The 21,289-nt window shown below is 38.4% G+C and overlaps 1 protein-coding gene across 2 annotated transcripts in view; it reads left to right on the top strand.

Moving 5' to 3' along the window:
- CCSER1 (coiled-coil serine rich protein 1) overlaps window positions 1-21,289 on the top strand; it is a 649,058-nt gene that overhangs the window by 53,480 nt on the left and 574,289 nt on the right. For both annotated transcript variants that reach the window (XM_086464487.1, XM_086464486.1), the window contains exon 3: window positions 4,285-4,378. In XM_086464487.1, coding sequence (XP_086320613.1) covers window positions 4,285-4,378 — 94 coding nt within the window. The remainder of the gene's footprint in view (window positions 1-4,284; window positions 4,379-21,289) is intronic.

Raw genomic sequence — 21,289 nt, 5'->3', positions numbered from 1 at the left:
TGAATTAGTAACATGTAAAATATCAGTTAAACTCTGGTGGTAGTTCACCAAGTCAAAGGTGGGAAGAGTAGTAGGTAAAGAGGGGCTGTGGCCTGTTTTGAGGAAAAACTGAGAGATCTGGGCAAGTGATTAAGTAAGTCTGTTCACATGTTCTTCTCACAGATTATGATCAACTTCCACATCAACTGGAAGAAAAATGTACAGTCATATTAACTTCGGGTCCATTATAAAGGCAAAAGGGTGGTAGAAGTCAAGCAGACACCAGAAGGAGGAGATGTGTCTTAAGGATTCTAAGGGGCTAATACAGAGTCAATAAAAAGGTTTTTGCTTCGGAGCTTCTGCCTTTACTAAATGGTTTGCCTCCTGGAATAAATAAAAGGTATACCACCATAAACAGACAACAAATGTTTCCTTGGGACCTTGATAGAAGCATCTATTTATTTTTCTTTATGTAGCAAAGCCTTGAAACTATTCACTTCCAATGCATTTTAGGCCTTTCTCTCTCTCTTGTATTTCGTTTTTTTAAAAATTTAATTACATTATTCTTCAAAGAATGCAGCGGCAGTGGTGAGGGGGAGAATGGGGTCAAGAGATATTAAACTTAAAAAGAAATTACAATTGTTAATAACTGTCATAGCAACAAAGGAGTAATGGATCCTGGCAAGGAGGCAGAGGGGCGGAGGACGTTGGCATGCACTTGCGGCAGTACTGCTGAGCTGTTTTGTGGCATTAGATAGGTCATTCTAGGAGCCCCTTTCCCTTATTATGTTTTCTAATTATATCGTTTCAGAAAATATTATCCAGGACAGCCCTGGGAACCTAACTAATGCTCTCTGTTTGGATGTGCTTTGATGCATTCATGAGTTTGTTTTGGTTTTGTATCTGTGGAAGTGCTCCACCCGCGGATGTGGGCCATGAGAGCAGGGAAGCAGCTGGACTGATGTCATTGACGCCCCTGGCGGGCAGAGCAGCAGTCTCTGCCAAGCCCTCATTCTCACTGTGATGGACTGTATCCACTTTAATCTGTTTGTTTATAAAGAACAAGTGAACTCCTGGGGAAACAGGGGGACTGTTTCCCTGGTGGAGGTACTTCTGAGAAGAATAAACCTGGGGGAGCTTTCCTTTGACACTTTAGCTTGCCTACTGTTTGTGCAGTCGAAGAGGCTATAGGAAAGGGAACGCAAGGGGGTCATAGGTGCTTTGGTAAGGCAACTGGGGGCCCTTAGCTCAGGTGGACAAGCAGAGATGTTGCTGTGAGGAGCAGGGGCCTCGTAGGACAGAGAGGATAGAAAAGCATGGTTTCATAGGACAGAGAGGATAGACAGAGCATGGTTTATTTCCACTCTGAAGGTTATTGGAAGTGAAGACCTTCCTGAAAGGCAATAGTATGCAGGGGGAGAGTTGTATACAAACTTTTTCTTTTTGGCCCATCTTACCTGGTGGAGTTTCTTCAGTTTAGAAAAGTGCTTCTGTTTGTTTGGGTTTTTTTCCAAATCAAATGGAATTTGTTTTTTGACGAAGGCTGTGAATCACCACATTTTTTGCGGACAAGCTCCCAAGATTTCAGACCATGCATAAGTTACTGCACAAGATGTAGGAGATGCTCAATTAGCATGAAATCATGTTCATTACAACTGGTATGTCTCGTCAAAGGTTGCTTAGCATTAATATCAATATGGCTTCAGTTGGTCAAATGTAATACAGATGGTAATTTTAAGGTTAAGAACAAACCTGTGTACTTCAGCCTTTTTACATTTTTGCCTCTACTGGCATGAAAAACTTAGCTGTTGCTTAAAATTGCAGGGATTGTTCTTCAATCAACAAAGTATTGTACAGTCCATGAGTAGCTTAATATACCATTTGATCAAGCTTCAGTGCGTAAGACACATCTAAATTTAAAAAGGGGGCAAAAATCCCCAAACTCTTACTTTGTTTAAACATAGTTTCCTTAATGTTCATCTGCTCTTAACTTGCCATAATCATTCATTCTCCTTCTGAAATACAGCTGGTAATAACAGTTGGACTGAAGACACTTAAGTCATGTCGGGCAGTGCTTTTGGAATTTGTGAAAAAACAGAGAGCAAATCTTAGAAGTGTCTTACTGCTACTATTTTGAAAGATATTTAGATACTAAAGGATACATATAAGCCCTAAATGAGACTTTTAATCATCCATGTTTCACTAGCTCCACCAGTGATTCAAAAGTTATTTGAGTTTTAGGTTATCTGTAACTGAGCAATATCTGTTCTCCCACTTCCAAAGAACACTTCATCTTTAAATTTGTTTTTTAGTAAACTACTTTTAGTTTGGGTTTGTTATGTGTTAACACAAATCCAGACTAGAAAAGTTTGTGACTAAACTATCAGGTACAGTAACGTAATCTAATGTATCTGCGTATTGCATTTTCATGTTTTATTTTTATGCTTTTGTACTGTGTAGTAATAAATAATTTGATTATTGAACGTACTCGTTTTGTCAGCATGAGGGAAAGAAACAGTCACTATGACAAAGGCTTATCAGCAGCTCTTTGAGTTAAGAGAGGGAATAAGATGTGTATTTGTCGCTGTTAATGTGATTTTTTTTTTTTTTTTTTTTTTTTTCCAACCTTCCTTCTGTGCAATGCTTGCTCACTGCCTGTGTGGAGGTCTCTGCACTTGACCATTGACACTTTCTGTGCTTGGCACCTGAAAATATAATAACAGCATTAGCAGTGAGTTCTCTATCTCAAAGAGGTTTTTCTTGTGCTGATGGTAAGTCAGGGGAAGAATGCAAGAAAAAGTCCTTGTGTTGCCTGCATGTTGTTTATGAAAGAGTAGAAAAGAGAATTTAAAGAAATAATTACCGAAAGGGTTGAATAAGTGTAACGTGTGAAGCCTGTTGCAATATTGCTTGTAGATTTGCAAATAAAATGCCAGCTGGAGAATGCATGAATTATCTTTGATTAGATGTTGGTGACTGTGGAGGAAATAATGATATTATTGTGTCAAAAGAAATGACTATAGCATAAAATATACATAGGAAGAGAACAGAGAATGAATATCCCTTTTAGTACATTGAGTATAACAGCTTTAGGTTGGTAGGGGCTAGAGAAAACAGTTGCCTCATCGCCTCATTTTGCAACGTTGTCTGTGGTGAGTGTAGGAATGGGGAACAAGGAAGAAGTGAACTGTCCTGGTGTGGATTGCCTTCTCCCTGATGCTGTTTCTCCTTGGATGGCAGAGAGGAGAGGCTTTCTTCAGGCATGGCTCCCTGCGTGTGGCTCTGTCCCCCATCGGCAGTGTGTCTTTTCCAAGACTGATTGTCATGCCTGTGTCTTGCTGCAGGCACTGCTTGTCCAAGCAGGGCTTCGCAGAGGCTGAGCTGAACACCATTTCATGACCCCAAATGAAATGTAAATAGTGATATTGCTGTACTCAGAGTTTACAGAGTGACAATGTCTACCTGAGAGATAATTAGTCATTTTATTTTCTGCGAAGCTAATCCTGTAGGGAAAAAGCTACTGTTTTGCTCTCTTTCAGTTGTAGTCCCCCCAGCTTTTTGACTATCCAAAATATACATTCTATAAACCTGCCTTAATCTGTCTCTGGTTAAAACTTGGCAAACAAAATGAATCACAAAAAGGGAATGGGGACCTAGGCAGCTGCAGTTCACAGTCAGGCTTTCTTCTCTACCCATGTAAGCCTTTACACTCACTGTAATACCTAAAAAAATTCACGAGTTGATAATTCGTGCTTGAATTTCCTGTTTACCCTAAACTTGTGTCCCTTTATCCCTTGGACAGTAAATCTCCTGTCAGAGTATATTGGTAAGCACAGGCAGTGCTTAGAATTCCAAAATTTAATGCAAAACAAGTACTGATACTTTTATGTTGTGCTAAAAATAACATTTTTATGCTTCAGAAAAAGTTATGATGAAACCTGGAAAGACACAAAACCATCATTAAACAGTACAAAAAAAAAGTTATATAGATAATATTACTTGTACTTTGTGTGTGGGGTGTGTGTTTGTTAAGTATTTGTGGTCCTGTGAAAACAGAGAATGGTGACAAATACATTTCTACTTGGACAGTTGTTTTATACAATTTCTCACTGGTCCAATGTAAGTGGAAGAATTTTCTGTAGCTCCTGCTTAAACGTATGTCCCAGATCTGATTGCTCATTATTTTGTGCAGAACAGTTTGGTTAACACATCTGTCTAAATGCTTCTTTTTCGTGTTTTTTTTTTTTTTTTTTTTTTTTGTGTGTGTGTGTTTGTTTGTTTGTTTTTTAATAATATATGTATTAGGATGTTTTGAATAACTTGGGTTCCTGTGAGTTGGATGAAGATGACCTAATGCTTGACTTGGAGTTCCTAGAAGAACAACATCACCGTCCTTCTGGTAAGTCAGATAAATACTGACTTCAGTGAGGTGGTATTATTCTAGAAATATAAAGTAAGTGTATTCAGTACAATTACTTGGAAATAAAAAAAGCCATTTTCTTGGAGGGGGAAGAGCAGTATGCATTTTGCAGTGTTATTTCTAAGTGCGTTTGCCATTTAACAGGTCCGGACTTTATATGGTCAGTTATGAAATGGAAGTAATTTTTACAGCTACAGAAGAATTCCAGCACCAAAGGCAGACCCATCTGGATTTCTAGATACGTAAAATGACTGCTGCCTACCTGAGGCAGTTACCAAAAGGACCATTGCTGATATAATTGTGATCCCATTTTGTGTGTGCCAGAATAATATGGTTCAAATAAAGAAGGTTTGACTTGAGACATGAGTGTAGCTTGGTCCTTTCTCTCATGGTTGGTTAAGGCACTGTTGCACTGCCTTGGTTAGTAGCGATAACCAAGGTCAACTCGTGGTGTATACAGAATGATTTCATAATAGGGTTACGCAAGTAATCCTTGATAAGTCATGGCACCTGCAGTCGGGAATCCTGCATTTCCTTTGGCTGTGATGTGGGACAGTGTTAGACCTGGTCCATGAACAGAAGTCGTCCTGCTAACTCCATGGGCTATGGAAAGACTTGAAACATATGTGAGATTTGTGCTTGATCACAGGTAGAGCTCTGAGTTTGCACTCTATTGTGGTACTCCGTTATGGCAGTGACAATTCCCACCCTCTCTTGTACTTGCTGTTTTCTGACCCCTCTTTCTCCTTCCAGCTGCGTAGGTACCTACAGTACATGTTCATGCAGACTCATGTGAAAGTGGGGTTTATGAGATGTGTGTGTGTTCTTCAGTTCTGGTCCCTCCATTTATGCAAGTTTAGCAATGGTTGCAGATAAACTGCCTGAGTTATACTCCTGTTTCAAATGTTCTCTGTATGATAACTCTGTGAATATATCTGAATTATCTCTAAGATAATTCTATTTAACCATTGTGTTGTGCTTTTTAAACCTGTATGCGTATCTACTTATAGGACGAAACATCTGTTCCATTTTATTTGGTAGAAAGCAAAGTAGCCAGAGAGTATGGAGGGTTGTAGCAGCAATATGTGTGTGGTAGACAAGTTGGCCATGAGCCAACAATGTGCCCTTGTGGCCAAGAAGGCCAGTGGTATCCTGGGGTGCATTAAGAAGAGTGTGGCCAGCAGGTCGAGGGAGGTTCTCCTTCCCCTCTGCTCTGCCCTTGTGAGGCTGCGTCTGGAGTGCTGTGTCCAGTTCTGGGCCCCCCAGTTCAAGAGAGACAGGGAACTACTGGAGAGAGTCCTGCGTGGGTCTACAAAGATAGTTAAGGGCTGGAGCATCTCTCCTATGAGGAAAGGCTGAGAGACATGGGTCTGTTTAGCCTGGAGAAGAGAAGACTGAGAGGGGACCTTATCAATGCTTATAAATATCTAAAGGGTGGGTGTCAAGAGGATGGGGCCAGGCTGTTTTCAGTGGTGCCCAGTGACAGGACAAGGGGCTACGGGCACAAACTGGAGCACAGGAAGTTCTGCCTGAACATGAAAAACTTCCTTACTCTGAGGGTGGCAGAGCACTGGAACAGGGAGGTTGTGGAGTCTCCCCTGGAGGTATTCAGAACCTGCCTGGATGCGTTCCTGTGTGACCTGCTCTAGGTGGTCCTGCTCTGGCAGGGGGGTTGAACTAGATGACCTTTTGAGGTCCCTTCCAACCCCTACAGTTCTGTGATTCTGTGATCATAGTTTCCTAAATTACTGTGAGCTAGAATACAACAGATTAACTACACAGAAAAGGCCCTTTCTAACCACTACTGAATAATGCTATTAACTGGTTACAGAAAGTCAGCTCATGGGTGAAGAAATGTAGGTCAAAAAGCTTCAAACCCAAACTTTACCTGTTATAAGAAAACATAGTGTTTAGATTTGTTCATTCCCTGGACCTGTTGGAAACAAATTAACTGGCAGAACCGCTTTCCATCAATAAACTTCCCTAACATGTTGTGCTTGGCCTCACCTGTATTTTTTTCCTTTTTAAAATTTATAAGGCACTGAATTAACAGTGATGAAAAAGTTATGTCCGGTATATTATTATAAAGATTTGTAGCAGCTTCTGGAACAGCTAAGATCATAATGCCTAAACGACATTACCCTTGATAGGAAAGTAATTAAGATGGAGATGTGATATGACACGTAATCTTTCTACTCTCGGCTCGTTATTCAGAGCAAATGAGATGCTTTTAAAACTGAAAGTTCTACATTGCCCTTTGAAGAATTGTGACCATTTCTATTCTGAGCAGTAATGTGGACACACACGTTGCAGTATACACATCATCTTTAAACACAATGGTGTTTATCTTATTAATATTTTCTCTTTGATCTATTTGTTTGGTGGTGGATCTAGCTGTGAAAAAATTAGGATTTGCCTAGTTGTCACTGTTGTTTTTGAGTCATTCAGTTGGAAGAAAGAGTTGGAATGATGGAAGAGCCACAGTATAAGTTGACCCAGTTTCACCAAATAAAGCCGCTGTCTTTGTACTGGGTTAGGATCTGGCAAAAAATGGTTAGGTGCTCTTGGGTGTAAGTCGCTGTCTTAATTAATTTTAAGACACTGAGATAAGAGGCTTGATTTTCAAGAGTCTTTTAGCATTTACATACCACCGAAGTGCATAAAACACTAGAGGTAGATACTGACATCTAAACATTTTTGACGAGTTGCTTTTCTGACGGCTGTATTAAGATGTGGCCCACTTCCAGGATTTAAGACTTTTCAACCAAAATTCTTTTTAGTAATTCCAAATCAATCCATTCTTTGTTTTCACTTTTGGGCTTGTTTGTTTTCTACAATAGGCCTATCCATTAATACCTAAAATGAATTCTTCTGAACTTCTTCAATTGAAATCCATTATCAAACATTTTTTTATAAGTGCTGGAATACAGAACTGATCAAGTGATCACATTCAAGATATACAATTAGTTTAATGCAGAGCTTTAAACTTTGGTAAGTTCATCAGATTGGAAGTGATCATATTTGTGGGCATGTACATATAAGCTATTGTGCATAACTGGGAAGCAATATATTTTTCTTTAAAAGATCTTTAACCTTGCCTCCTTCATAAACAAGAAGGCAACAGATTTCATACTGAGGATAAGCCAGTACTGTTATGGTAGAATTTGTTATTCTAATTGATTTTAAATAAAACCAAGGTGCTATTTAATTCTTTCTGTATGTTACCAGCCTGAAAACAAGAGTAGATGATTTCCATAGTATTTGCTAACAGATGGTTTGTTGGGCTCTTTGTAAAGGCTTCTTTAAGACGATGGGCTTGATAATAGTTTGCCTATGGTGTGCTTCACCAAAAATCATTCAAGACAATCCCAGACCTACAGGTTTGTCAGCCTCCTCTTCCTTGTTGGTACATGCTGTCCATCATATATAGGATTCAGCCCTGTATTATGTCAGCTTTACATATTTAAGCAGATTTGTAGCAATATATTTTGTGTTCCTAATAAGTTCTTTGTGTTTCTCTAACACTTGGATCTGTATATCTGATTCACGTGTGTATATTGTACTGAAGTCAACTGGGAGTTAATGCATGTGCTTCTAGATCTGTTGTCAAAATGAAGGTGTGTTTGAGTATAAAAATATGACATGAAATGCTGCTTCCTGCTTGGAAACCTTAAAATTATTCTCTTGTGGAAGTCGAAGTTATCAACACTATTGTGACTATTTGTAGTACAATAAAAATGCTGTTGATGTTCTGCATACTGGTGCTGATTATAGCATTTATTTGGTTAAGGCCATCAGTCGTAGAGCCCTGTTAAAATTCACTTGTGCTCTACTTTGGCTCTTTAAAAGGAGTTCTGTGGGGAATTACTATAGGAAGAAATGTTCCAAGAGAAGCTCTGTTCAATATTTTAACAAATACGTTGAAATATGAAGCGTTGTAATTGGAGAACAACTTGGTTCTTTGTTTGGTCGTTACGGAGGGGTAACTAATAGATTAGGCACATTCCTATTCTTCAAGAGGCCTCGAAAATCTCTAAAATGGCAAATTACATGAATATGAGGGCTCCATCTTTGACATGGCTATCACAAACTATTCCTTGGTCAGGAGGTGATATGCAGCAAGCTGTATGACTGAAACATAGCAGTTCTGAAGTTTAGTGCCACAGTTAATAAATACAGTTGATGGGTTGGTTAATGCCAGCTTAAGAAAGTCTCTTAACTGCCATTAGGAGCTCCAGATTTTTAGAGACTCTTGTTAGTTAACACCTGATTTACAGTAGCTTCTGCTTTTAGCTGCTGTGGTTGAAAAGAACAGTATTTGCTAGGCTGAGTATATATGTGGTTTTGCCTTTCTACTGAAGTTGATGATATAACAATAATTTAACAAAATAGTTGTATTGATCTTCCATAATTTTAGTGACCATTTAGGAATAGAAAATAAGATACTGTTGGAAGGATTTCTGGGAGAAATGACCGTTAAGGAGTTTTAAAAGAGGAGCTGGGAGCCAACTGACAGACAAGGAGACATTGTTCCAGGAAGTGGAATGCTGTATTAATTAAAATACAGAGCTAGTAAGGAGAGACAAAGATCTGTTGCCTCTTTAATTGTTTGCAATTTTTTTTTTAATTACGCCAACTCATTTTTTACTTGTGTTCTTGTTATGTTCTCATAGTTTTTCCCTAATGAGCTGATTGCCCTCCAGCAGCATCGTCAAGAAATGGGGCTCCTGCAAAAAGGTGTTATGAACCCTTATGAGTAGTATAAAATTAAAAAATATCCCTAACTCTTTCTTTAACGATACAATTGAAGATAAGGAGATACCTGCAAGCCTCATGTAGATGCTTCTACATTGAATATAGATTTCTGTGCCCTGCTAGTCTTAGCACAGTTTATGAAGTCTGGAATTCCCTCATTTCTGACCTTCTTTCTGTAAGTGAGTTTACTGCATTAATTACTACTTTTGCTTCTGTTTTAAAGGCTGTATTGCCAAGATAAAGAATGTAAGACAGAGACATTTCATTATCCCGCTGAACACAATTGCTTTGAAATTTAATAAAATAATATTTATATAGTACTTGGTGAATGGAGAGCGCTACTGCGTACAAATGTAAAATACTAATCAACTTGATTTGCTGAGATTTTTGCATACTGTTCTTAAGCTGGAGTGTTTTAAACTAAGCATAATATGACATACATGATGAGCCTTGAGGGTGCCTTTTTATTATTCTAAGTAAATTAGACTTTTAAAATATGCTACAGTGTTGATTTCCTGTTGTAAAATAATGAAGTTGGTAGTGTAGCAGGAAACCATTGCTGGTTTATAGAAAGTGACAGCATTAATTTAACCTCATTAATTTTCTTTTCCCTGGTGAAATGTGACTAACTTGATTCTGAGTATTGATCACACAAATGTATAAGGAAGATCTTTATATTCAGTGATATAAGCAGTGGGGAATTAATTGAAGTAATGCACATTAATGTGTGTGAGTTGTGTGCTTGTGTTGTGCCTATTGAAAAACCAAATACTTGGTTTTGTGTGGTTAGTTTTGTCATTGAGTCATGACTACAGCAAGTAGTAGCCTTTTCTAGAAGTTCCTAAAGGCATAGCTGTCCAAGGTCTCCTGTAATTTCTTAGCTATTTGCCATAGGCATCATAAAACCGGAGAGCCTGCATCTTTCTACAAAGACATGTGTGCAGCTGGGATTTGTAGCGAATCACCTGGCTGAAGTCAGGGGGACTACTCATGGTTCCGAATATTTAGCACATGCGTGTGTCATCTCCGCATCAGGTTCCGCGCTATGCGGTGGCTATTCACGACTGCGATATTGATTAGCCGTGTACCCAGACTGGCTGGCTGCATTCATCACGTTGTTGCTTGAATGCTTGCTGAATAGTTTTGAATAATGTAGCTTGCTGTCGTTTTTAGAAGAGATTTGTCTTTGGCTGGAGCTTTAGCCATTTTGGATTTAATGCCTCAGCCTCGTCTGTAAAGCAGTGATCCAATGTACAGGTAAAGCGTACTTACTTCACCCAGCGTATTTCAGAAATGAATTTGTCTTATTTGCTGGAAAAAAAATCAATTAAAAGTGGAAACGTGAAAGTGTAATTTAGCATCCATCTAAATACTATTCACCTCTTAAAGAAACATCTTCAGAGATAGGACATAGTTTGTTCAAACGTAACTTAACACCATCTCTGTTAGAAGATTTTTAAGTGCGTGCTTCATTCTGTGTACGTGGTACTACATGCTTTGGTACTTGCTCAAAGTTTGTGAATGAAAAAGGGTATACATGACTTGAGAAAATGACTTTTGACGTGGTGGCAATGGCTGTTGTGTGCACTACATGTATTTTCTTCTGTTCATGGAATTTGAGAAAGAAGGGCCTGTTCTTGGTGTAGCTTTGTGTTATATAATATAGCTGAAAGGAATGAGCATGTGAAGTTCTGATGTAGTAGTATCACTCTTATGATGTAACATTTGCTTGTGCACACCTAATAAAAATAGAAAAATAGTTATTAAATAGATGCTCTTTATGTTTAAAATGTAATGCTGTGGAACGGTGTCTGCTTAGCACTGTCAGTAATGAGCAGGGAGAGGCACATCTTAGTGAAGTGGTTGGAAACTGCAGGCTCTAACCTTTGTCATGTGTTTGTATTAGTTTTTATTTAGTGTACATTAGTGAGATCCAAAACATAGTGTGTTTGGCTAGAGTACTCTATCACAACGGAAATATTTGTTTTTTCCTTACAAAAAAAAATTATTATTTGACGGATTACTGCATGGGTTTTGCAAACTTCCAAGGGCAAGGTAGAAATAGTGTTTTGATTTTTGAGGTGGGTGCACAACTTAAACATAATTGTTAAATGTCAAATTACAGTCATCATATCAGTTTATGATCTTTTAATAGTATTATGTTAGGTATTAGCAGCATCACCACCAAAACCACAGTACTTTGCTTTTTGGAAGGTAAAAGTCAGGAATTTATATTGTATTTCTTTTAAATTCAAATAGCCTGCAGATCACTTGCCATCAGTATCCAGCCAAACTAAAGTGTTGGTGTAATGACCCAGTGATATTAATTAGGTAGCTGCTGAGTTATTTTGAATGTGATGAACAAGCTGTGTGAAAATTCTGAGATGGGTTTGGAGCTCCTCCTGTGTATATTAATTAAATGTACTAATTATTTGTATTAATTTTTTAATGGAGGGTAGGAGTGCTGAGCTGAAAGCCCTCTGGTGGTTTTCTTTTGGTTGTGGGTTTTTTGGTTGGTTGGGGTTTTTTGTGTGGTTTTGTGCGGGGGGAGGGGGGGGGAATGTTTTTGTTGTTTTTTTTTTTTCTGAGCAGGAATGAGAGAAATACAAATGCTATTAAAGAAAACACAGAAAAGTTCACTGCTGGAACTGGGTCATTACACATGTAGTTACAAACTGTAAAACAGAAATAAATTTGCTTGCTTTTAATATGTGAAACATCTTCTAAATGTAATAAAGGAATAGAAAGATATGCTGTGTTTATAAATTGTACTACTTGCTTTGGCAGCAAAACACAGAAAGCCAGCTCCTCAGCTATGGTGGATCAACTGGGATTCATTGAGAACAAAAGGGTTAGCTGTTAGCATGCCCAAAGCCAGGGGTTTTGCAGGTTGCCTTTGGCTCCGGGGCCAGTCCCCCACCAGCCAAAGGAATCGGCATCAGTTTCTATGGAGGACAGGGTGGGCAGCAAGCTCTGGTACGAGCACTGCCGTGGTCTGGTTAGATGGTATCTCATTTTGTAAGACAGTGGTGCCAGCACAGACACTCAAAAGGGGCAAATACCACCTGGTGGCTATTTTTCCTGAGATTTCTAGCAAAGCTCCCAAGCGGAAGTTGTCTCCGAGAGTTTGACAAAGTGCCCGTGTAATCCATTCGTGTTTGTCAGTGCAAGGAAAGCAGATGTTTCAGTGGTTTTAGTTTGCCTTTAAAGAGACTAGAAAAAAAGATTCTGTGTATTTTTGTCAGACAGCTGCTTAGAACCAGAGAAGAGATACTTAGGTAATTTGAATGTATTGATTTACTCGTGAATGTATTGTTGGCAAAAAATTATGTTTCTGTTTTTAAAACCAGAGACATATTTTTATTTTTTTATTTTTTATTTTTTTTTTTAACTGGAACTGGGCACCTAACTGTTTGAGCTCCTTTGAAAGCGTCACCATTTCCAAATGCCACCTTTAGAGATGTATACGTTACAGATCGGGTTAAACTAGGGCAGCATCATTTCAGTTTTCTGCTTGAAATGTGTAATAATATTTCAGTTTATATTTACAGGTTTTGAACAAAATAAAGATTGTGATGGTAAAGTAACAGAGCTCTGTGTCCCTGCCAAAATGGAGATTCACGGATTATTTAGCTCAGTGGCATCGTACATCTACAGATTTTGGACAGTAAGATAATAAAAACATAAGCCGTACTAATAATGAGTGTAACAAAACCTGATGTATGACTTCACTACATTAGTTACACCACTACATAGATATTCTAATAGCAATTAAAGGGGGAAGTTCAACTTTGCAAAGGAAAAAGTCTCACTGAATAAATGCCTGCTATTCCTCCATGAAACTTTTTGTTGTGAATGGGGAGCAGCACAAGCCAGAACTGTGGCCAGCCTGATTTCATTTGTACCTCCAGCAAGGCTTTGAAGTATGCAGTGGAGAGTCACATGCCACTAGTTTCTCCATAGCTAGATGAAGTTAGGAACAGAGGGATTTTTGTTTTTACAGAACACCCTATTCTACTAAGCTGCACGTTTTCTCCTGAAGCATTGTTTAATAAATCTGATGCAGTAGTGGAGTAACTTAAGGTCTCCAGGGAAATGAAATAAAACTTCTTGTCTTCTAAACTCTTCTAACTGTGATCTACAGCCTCTGAAAGAGCACTGGGCATGGGGCAAAGGGTTTTTTGCAGGCTTTGCAGTTAGAGAATAGGGAGCATTATCAAATGAAAAGATCATATTTGTGTTAGTCAAAAATAACCATTGCATGCTTGTGGCTAGGTGTGTTATTACGAGTCTTGAAGCTTAAGTTACTGACAGTAAGGATAGTCCTTCAGAATACTAGAACACCCTGGTCCATATTCTGCACAGGAACTGCTGAATTGAGAGTCCTGTTTCTGTTCTGTTATTTATGTAAATGAATAGCGTATTCTTATTCAGCTTTTAATTGAGGCAAAAAACCCAGAACGCAGAACTGCTACCAATTTATCTTTATCCTAAAACTCAGTTTCCTGAGCAAATTAGTATTTTTAGCTTTTTTTTTGTGTGTGAAGAGGGGTGAAGGACTCATCTGTTCAAATGGTAGGCATAAGTTAAGTTCCTTTCTGGCTGATACAAATTTTATTATTGATACATACTTGTGAATCCTATTCAGTTAGATGGAGCAGTTAAAAGATCATCATCAGAGAACATCACAGCCATAATTTAGATGCCAAGAGGTTTTTCCTTCATAAATAGACAAGAAGGGCAAAAGTGCACAGTCCTGAACTCCAGGGTCATGAAAGAATATTTTCAGTGAGATGCATTTGTATGGGTATCATGGAGCAATTAGAATCAGAGTCTGTATCTCAATTTCCTGTTCTTTCGTAATTATAGTGTGACATTTAGTTACTCATATTGGTATGCTTAGCCATCATTTACTGAAAGAACCAGGACAGTAATTAAATTAGGCATACTGCCTTTCTTCATTCCTTTGATTTTATACATACATTGAGATGAAACATCATCTTTAATAATATCTTCAGGCAGAAAATAAATGCAATAACAAACATTATGACAAATCAAAGCATACAGTCCTATTTAAAGCAATTCTGCGATTTTAGATGACAAAGTTTAAGTAGGGTGCCAAGTGCTGCTTTTCTGTCCTGCTTTGTGAGTTTACAAAGATCTGGACTAGATGTCTTGCCAAAATGGAAATGTGATGAGAACTTGAGGAGCGTGCTGTTTCTTCTCTGTTTTCCATGAGTACAACCAAGAGATTTAGGGACTAAGAGGAACAATTACAAGTTTATAATTATTCTGCAGAGCAGCCATAACTGAATTTATATAAAACAACTGCATGTTCCATACAACTTCTGCAAAGGTCCTACTTCAAGGTCAGACTGAAACTAGAAAGTGTGAGTTAATGATGGCTTTTGACATTTTGAAGTATTTATCTCTGAGATCCTTGTAGCTCCACTCTTAGGTAAAGAAAGGAACAAGTTAAAACATGAGTCTAGGTCTCCTGGGTTGAGCTGGGTTCTTTGCGACAGATTTCCAGTGTTAACTGTGGGCTAGTCACTTAATTTACTCGTAGTTTGTAGAAAATGGTACTCCTGTAGTCACGGGGATTTGGCATTAAAGTTTGAGAGATACTCAAGATACCACTGGGATGGAGCTGCATTAATAACTGCAGTAACTTCAGTCTTCAGAGGCCAATTATATTCTATTTTGTGCCCCTTCACACATCATTCCAGGAAGTGGAACAGACACTACTATTGCTGTTGCTGGTGTGTCCACTACTGTTACTGCTGCTGCTATTTTTGTCTTTCCTTCTGCTGAAAAAATGCCAAAGCAAAGCACGAATTTCTTTATAACAGGAGGAAAAAAATAATGCAAAAGCCTATCATACTCATCAACTAAAACCTGGGCTCAAAAATAATTTACTTTTTAAATCTTTCCAAAATTGTACCTACCATCCATCATTACTCAAAGATTGGGTTGTATCTGCTATAGTGTTTGAAAATATTAGTTGACTTTATTGGTGTATGTCTTGTACCTTAGTCTCTTGTGATAAGAGAGCCTGTGATCCCTTCTTTTGTCACTTTGAGGATTCTGTCAAATACTTAATGTATTTTGGATTTTGTTGATTTTTATTTCAGTTTCTATCTCCAACTTCCCTTGAGAGGGAAGGAATTCACAAATAAATGCCATGCAGGTAAGCCCTGGGGTTTGTTGCAGCCTAGCTTCAGCTTTAGGAGGGGGGCCAAAAAGTAGGAAATGCTTTGGAGGTAGGTCAGGGTACACAGGCTTTCTGAGAATGTTTTGGCCTCTCGGAGACCCCCAGAAGTTGTCTGTGCTTTTGGATTGTATAGCTTAGCTAGTTTTCTGTAGTAGGTTGTAAGAAGGAAATCGTACACCTCTGTCAAAGGAACAATTTGAGATAAGCTCCAAAAGGTGACCTTGGAGAAATTTTCTGGGTTTACCTTCTGTACTGAAGATTACGTTAGAATTGTTCAGTTTGACCCAAAGTGAATAATGCCTGGTAATCTCCTTCTCACACACGATTTCAAAATTCTTCCAGGCAACCCTTACTGTGAGGGAACAGCTTTAAAATGAAAGTTCATTAAAGCACCTGCTTGCCGCTACTGCAGTAGCTTCTGCAAAAGACAATGCATTCATTACGCCTGTTCAGGATAACATCGGTATTACTGGGTTTTGAGGGTTTTTTTTTTTCCCGTTTTCATAATGTTGTAACATCTTTAGGAGAAAGAGTCTATTTCTAGTTAAGATTTAAAGGAAAGTGTAGTTGTGGTTGAAAATTCTCAGAATGTGCTTTTGAGAACAAGCAACAAGTGGTCTATTGCAGGATGGATAATATATATACTGATGGATCTGTGGGCGGCAAGTTATGCACAAATTGATATTACACTGAATCTGTGCATATCCATATCATTTTCCTTTTTTTCACAGAACTAAGCATTTATCAGTTTGATGCTTAGAGTTGCTGAACCATGCATTAGTCTGTGAAAAGTTGATTGCCAATGAAGATTTCTCGACTTCCAAGAGCACAGTCTGATGAGTGGGTAATTTGAGAGCTCCTTGAATCTTGCTCTACGAAAAGATTGTCTTCCAGCATAAACAACGGTGAAACTGGAATTTTTTCGTATCGGCACAAAAAAAGAAAAAGCAGTGTATTCCTGCAGGCAGTGCATTGCGAACTGGGGAAACATGGTTGCAGTTAGTTGTGGTGAGTAGTATGGTGTTAAGATCACTTAAGCTGCCAATAAAATAGGCAGTTGCTAAAGCAGAGGATTATCACAAGAGGGAAGGGGGGCTGGGATGTGGGCAGGGGTGCCGGGCAGAGAGAGGGGCTGTGCTGGTACTTGAGGGATCCACAAATGTGCGTGTGAATCCAGGAAGGGGGGGAGGTGTGTGCTTTCACTGGTGACCTTCAGTCTTCACCAGCCTAAGAGGAGGAGGGGACCTGGCTGTCTGTGCTTGTGTTTTATGCAAGTCCTGTACGCAGGTGCAGTTGCAGGCAGTGCCTTGTCTGCGGCAGTCTGTGTGTCTGGCCATGTCAGTGTCCTGTGCATGTCTGTGTGTCTCTGGCATAGGAGTTCAATTCTTCTACTGGTTGAAGCTGCCAACGGGCAGGTGGCAGCAGTGTCATTCAGGCATCATTCGGGCCGGAGCACAGACCTCCCCCTGCAGCTGGACAGGAGAGATCTCCCCAGCCTTGGAGCTACTGGAGGTGATGGCCCTGTGCAGCATCCCTCAGCCCATGGCGCTGTGTATATGTGCTGAAAGTAATGTGTACACAGACATATGTACCTAGTAGTTGTACATACATAAATGTAAAACGTACCTGACAAAACAAAGGCATTTCTTTGAGCTGTTTCAGGGTTTTAAATGCTTTAATTCCTCACACACAACTTTTGAGAACTAGTGACAGGTTTTATTTGTGACGCACTAACTGCTGAATCTGCAAGGGTGAGAAATAAAACAGACAATGGATAGTAAATGAATGTAGTGCTTTGTTGTTGCACGATGGATAACGTACTCATTTTCTTTTCCCTCTCTAAATATTTCTAGCCCCGCAAACACTGTTCACTTTTATATATTTTAGGAAAAAAGGATTAATGCGGTGTCTTTGCAAAGGTTAAGGAAACCAGAGAGGCCCTAAGGCCTGAGGAACTTTTATGAAAAAAAAAAGAAAGTGTTGGTAGTAAACTTCTCTTTATTATAGTAGATTATCATTTTGCTGACTGTCAAAAGCCCAGGCAACATGATTAACCTGTTGAAGATCTTCCTGACTTGACCAATTTTTTCTCACAGAAGTTTTTCTTTATAAAAAAAGCAATTTACTGTAAAAATACCCTTATTTGGAGGTTGAAAAGCAGGCAGTAGATAAAACGAAAGTACAGCTGTGTCGTTATATTATTTTTTGTACTTTTTCCCAAAAGTGTTAATTTCACAGAAAATAGTTTTGATAAGCCTCTGTATTTCTAATATATTTTCTCCATGAGTAAAACATGGAATAACTACATCTAAGGTTAAATTTAATTGTTTTCTTCCCTACTCAGTCCTTAATTTGTTTGACTTGTTTGGGGATTTTTGCAGGATTGAGGGTTCAGGAAAAGGTATTCTTTATGCTTCTTCATATACCATTACTGAGACGATGTACTTGTTGGAAATTACGGGTTTTAGGCTAGAATGACATAAATATGTTACTTAACCTTCTTATTGTCAGTGTGTATTAGATTAAATGCAAATAGTTCCTGGTTCTGAGGATTTTCAATCAAAGCCCCTCAGTTTGCAAATACAGTGCACGTATTCACAGACGGGCTGCACAGAGCTGTGTGGAGCTACTCACATGGAGAAACTGGTGATTGTATAGTTGTGCCTCTGGAAGGGGTGGTTTTGGTCGTGGAAGGAGGTTCCCCAGGCAAAACGCATCGCCTTGTACTGAGTTTTTGTGGAATCTTGCATCGTGATCCTTTGACACTGAGTTATCACAGGTAGTAAATAGTAGGGGTAAATAGAAAGGTGAAAAGAAATGAATAGAGGCAAGAAGGAAAAATGGTGTGGGAAAATCTCACTTTTAGCTTCTGTGAAAAATAACATACTTTGGAATGAAGTTGCTTTAAATTTGTGTTAGAATGATAAATGGCAAGCAGCTTAAAAGACTCTTTCAAACTCTCCCAGCTTTTAGATACCAGCAGAATTATTATTCTGTCCCTCTATTCTGAAAAGAAATCAACAGGTTGAATGAAATCAGGGAGTGCATTCTTCAGGCTGCAGGGGTCATAAGCAGGAGCTCTCTGTAATACAAACATGCTTGCTGTGTGTGCTGCTCCTGCTCCCCTTGTTCCCCAGAGCAAATGCAGAGTATGGTAAGAAGTAATAGAGATATGTTACATGGTATATCTAGTCTCATAATAGCCTGCACTCTTATCTAACCTGCATGAAAAGCTCCTGAGGATTTCTTCTCTTGGCATACAGGAACAATGAGTTAATGAATGAGCTCAGTGGCAGGTGCTAGAAGGGTGGCAAAGGGAACGCAGCAAGGCCAAAGGAGATGACAGAAAAGTCTGTGCTTTCTTCCAGTGTGAGAATTTGTATTGCCTTGAATATGTACCTGCAAGTAGAAGATGACATGTTTCATTTGTGCAGCTTCCTTCTTAAATACAAGTGAGGTTGTTTTGTGGCTGCCCCCCCCCCCAGTTCACATTTAGTATGTCTTTTCCCGCTTCTTTCCTAACAAGCATTCTGTACTTTCCTGGAATATGCAGGAGCCTGTGTTATCTTAGATGACATTTGAATTCATTATGATTGCAACTCCAGCCTATAAAATCAGTTACTTTTGCAGATTCAGCTCATTTTAGAGTTGTCATGCAAAAAAAAAAAACTACTTCCTTGTTTATTTTTAGTCCTTCTCTTGACATAGTTCTGTTTGTTTTCTATTAAAGAAATGTATTTTGATGGGCTTCTTCCTGTTTTACATTCTTGTTTAAGTCTCATATTGAGGTATGATGCAGCAGCCTGTATCTTTTCAACCTTTGGTTAATTCTTCATTTCAGGTGACAGTGTATTTTGAAACTGTAGGTCAAAGGTGGTACATCTTGCTTGCAGCCAAGCTTAAAAGTCCACACAACTGAGACATTAGTTAAGTTTGCCAGATTTTTACTGATATAATAATGGAGAATGCTGTGTCCCCATAGACTGTTTTGTTTCTTACATTGTAGAATAGAATCACCATGATTACTTAATAACACTAGGTGTATTTATAAGTTATAGGTTGGGCATTCTGGAGTTTGCAGAACACCTTGGAGATCAACCTCCTTTCTAATTATGTGTGGGGATGAATTGTCCCTATATTTATTGCTGCAAAAATATATTTGAAATTTTGATATCTCATCAGGATTTAGGTCACTGCATTTACTATTCTATTCAAATTCCTATCTGTATCAAGGATGATTCAGCATGTTTTGCATTTACCACTTATCCCTTTGATTTCTTTTTTTAAGTTCATTAAAAATTCAGATCTCTTCTATGTCCTTACTCATTTGTATATATGCATGTTCGCTAGTTTGTGGGAAATATGTTACTAGTGTATCAAAGAGTACTTAGAAAAAAGACGTCTTTCCTTTGGGAAACAGGGATTGTTCGGCGCTTCAAGAATTTGCTGTGAAAGCGTCTCAGTGGGGTATTAAGCATGTATTTAGCCTAAGGCACATAACTGTCTCCACTGAAGTCAGTGGGATCATACACTTCATATTTAAGCTCATTCACAAGCGACCTTGGTCCTAGGAGCTTGGACGTGGTTCGTGTAGTGCCCCCTGTGAGATGGAATTTTGATATTTGGTTGCTGTCATTTGCCTTAAATATAATTATGTTGTGGCTAGAAGTGTATGTAAGTACTGTATTGCTAACAGATGTGGTGCAAGAGTAAACTGCATAGCCCAGCTGAGGAAATTTATAGTTACATATAGCTAATGCATGGACTAAATTCTTCTGAATTGTGGTACTAATAGCAGCATAGTTTAGAGGGGAAAAAAAGTCATTAAATGAGTAATGATTATTTTTCCTAAAATGAGTATGAGGATGCTATCTAGCTATTTACTTTCACGTGTTTTCTAGGCATGGATATGAAAGAAAAAGATTTGAAGGTACCACAATTTTTTTTTTTTGTATTGCAAAGAAAATTAGAGTTGGTAGCAAAGCACAGTATGCTTATTTCAATTAAAATGTTAGTATCTGTTCAAGAAAAAAAAAAATCCTTCAAAGGTACTCTTTTCTAGTGAGGCTTAGTCTATGCAATCTTTGCTATTTTCACTAAACAATGAGGGCATCATTCCTGACTCATTCTTAATTATCCAAGCACTGTAGAAATAGATAATATGAAGACTTTACTCCTAATAAATACTTTCTTTAAACAGATTTTTTTTTTTTTTATGTAATTGCCAACTTTCTACACTCAGTAATCTGAGGAGACTTTGGGAACAATTATGGGGGGGGAGGAAACCCACAGCAAGAATAACTTATTCGAGGTTCATTTAGATGAGGTTCATTTAAAATCTCAGCATGCCTTTTAACCCATTAGGCTCCTTAAGAAGTAATGTGAGATTGGTTCTTTAATAAAGTAGAAACAGATCAGAAACAGATTAGGTCCCTCACTATCTCTTCCTAAATAAATACATTTTGTTTCTCTTGCATAAATACAGTGCATGAATGTTCTGCATCTAACAGAAGACATTTTTGGGCCCTATGTCAATTATTTTTGTAGTGATTGCCCCTGAAATTGCTTCAAGTCAGCCTAGAAAGTGCTATGGTCTGGGTTTCTCTTGAAGAGAAGCTTTGTCCTTCTTCACAGCCTTGATCACATATGTAGGTGCCTACATAACTAGATTAATCTGAACAGGGCATTCTTAATGAGGGTATTTGATTTTTCTTATGTAAAGCAAAGACCATGATCTCACTGTTTTGTTCCTGAATTTTGGATCTTGATCATGTGTTTTCCATTAAATTCTCCCAGTAGGTGACTAAAACTATACTCCTGCTTTTTTTCTTTTCCACATGTATTTTCAAAAGATTTTTTGAGCAGAGGATTTTTACAGGATTTTCTCTGACATGATGTATATGAATATCTCCATTGGGAAC

Source organism: Leptosomus discolor, chromosome 4, assembly GCF_034619465.1.
Source record: "Leptosomus discolor isolate bLepDis1 chromosome 4, bLepDis1.hap2, whole genome shotgun sequence".
NCBI lineage: Eukaryota > Metazoa > Chordata > Aves > Leptosomiformes > Leptosomidae > Leptosomus > Leptosomus discolor.
This window is presented reverse-complemented; position numbering and strand designations above follow the sequence as displayed.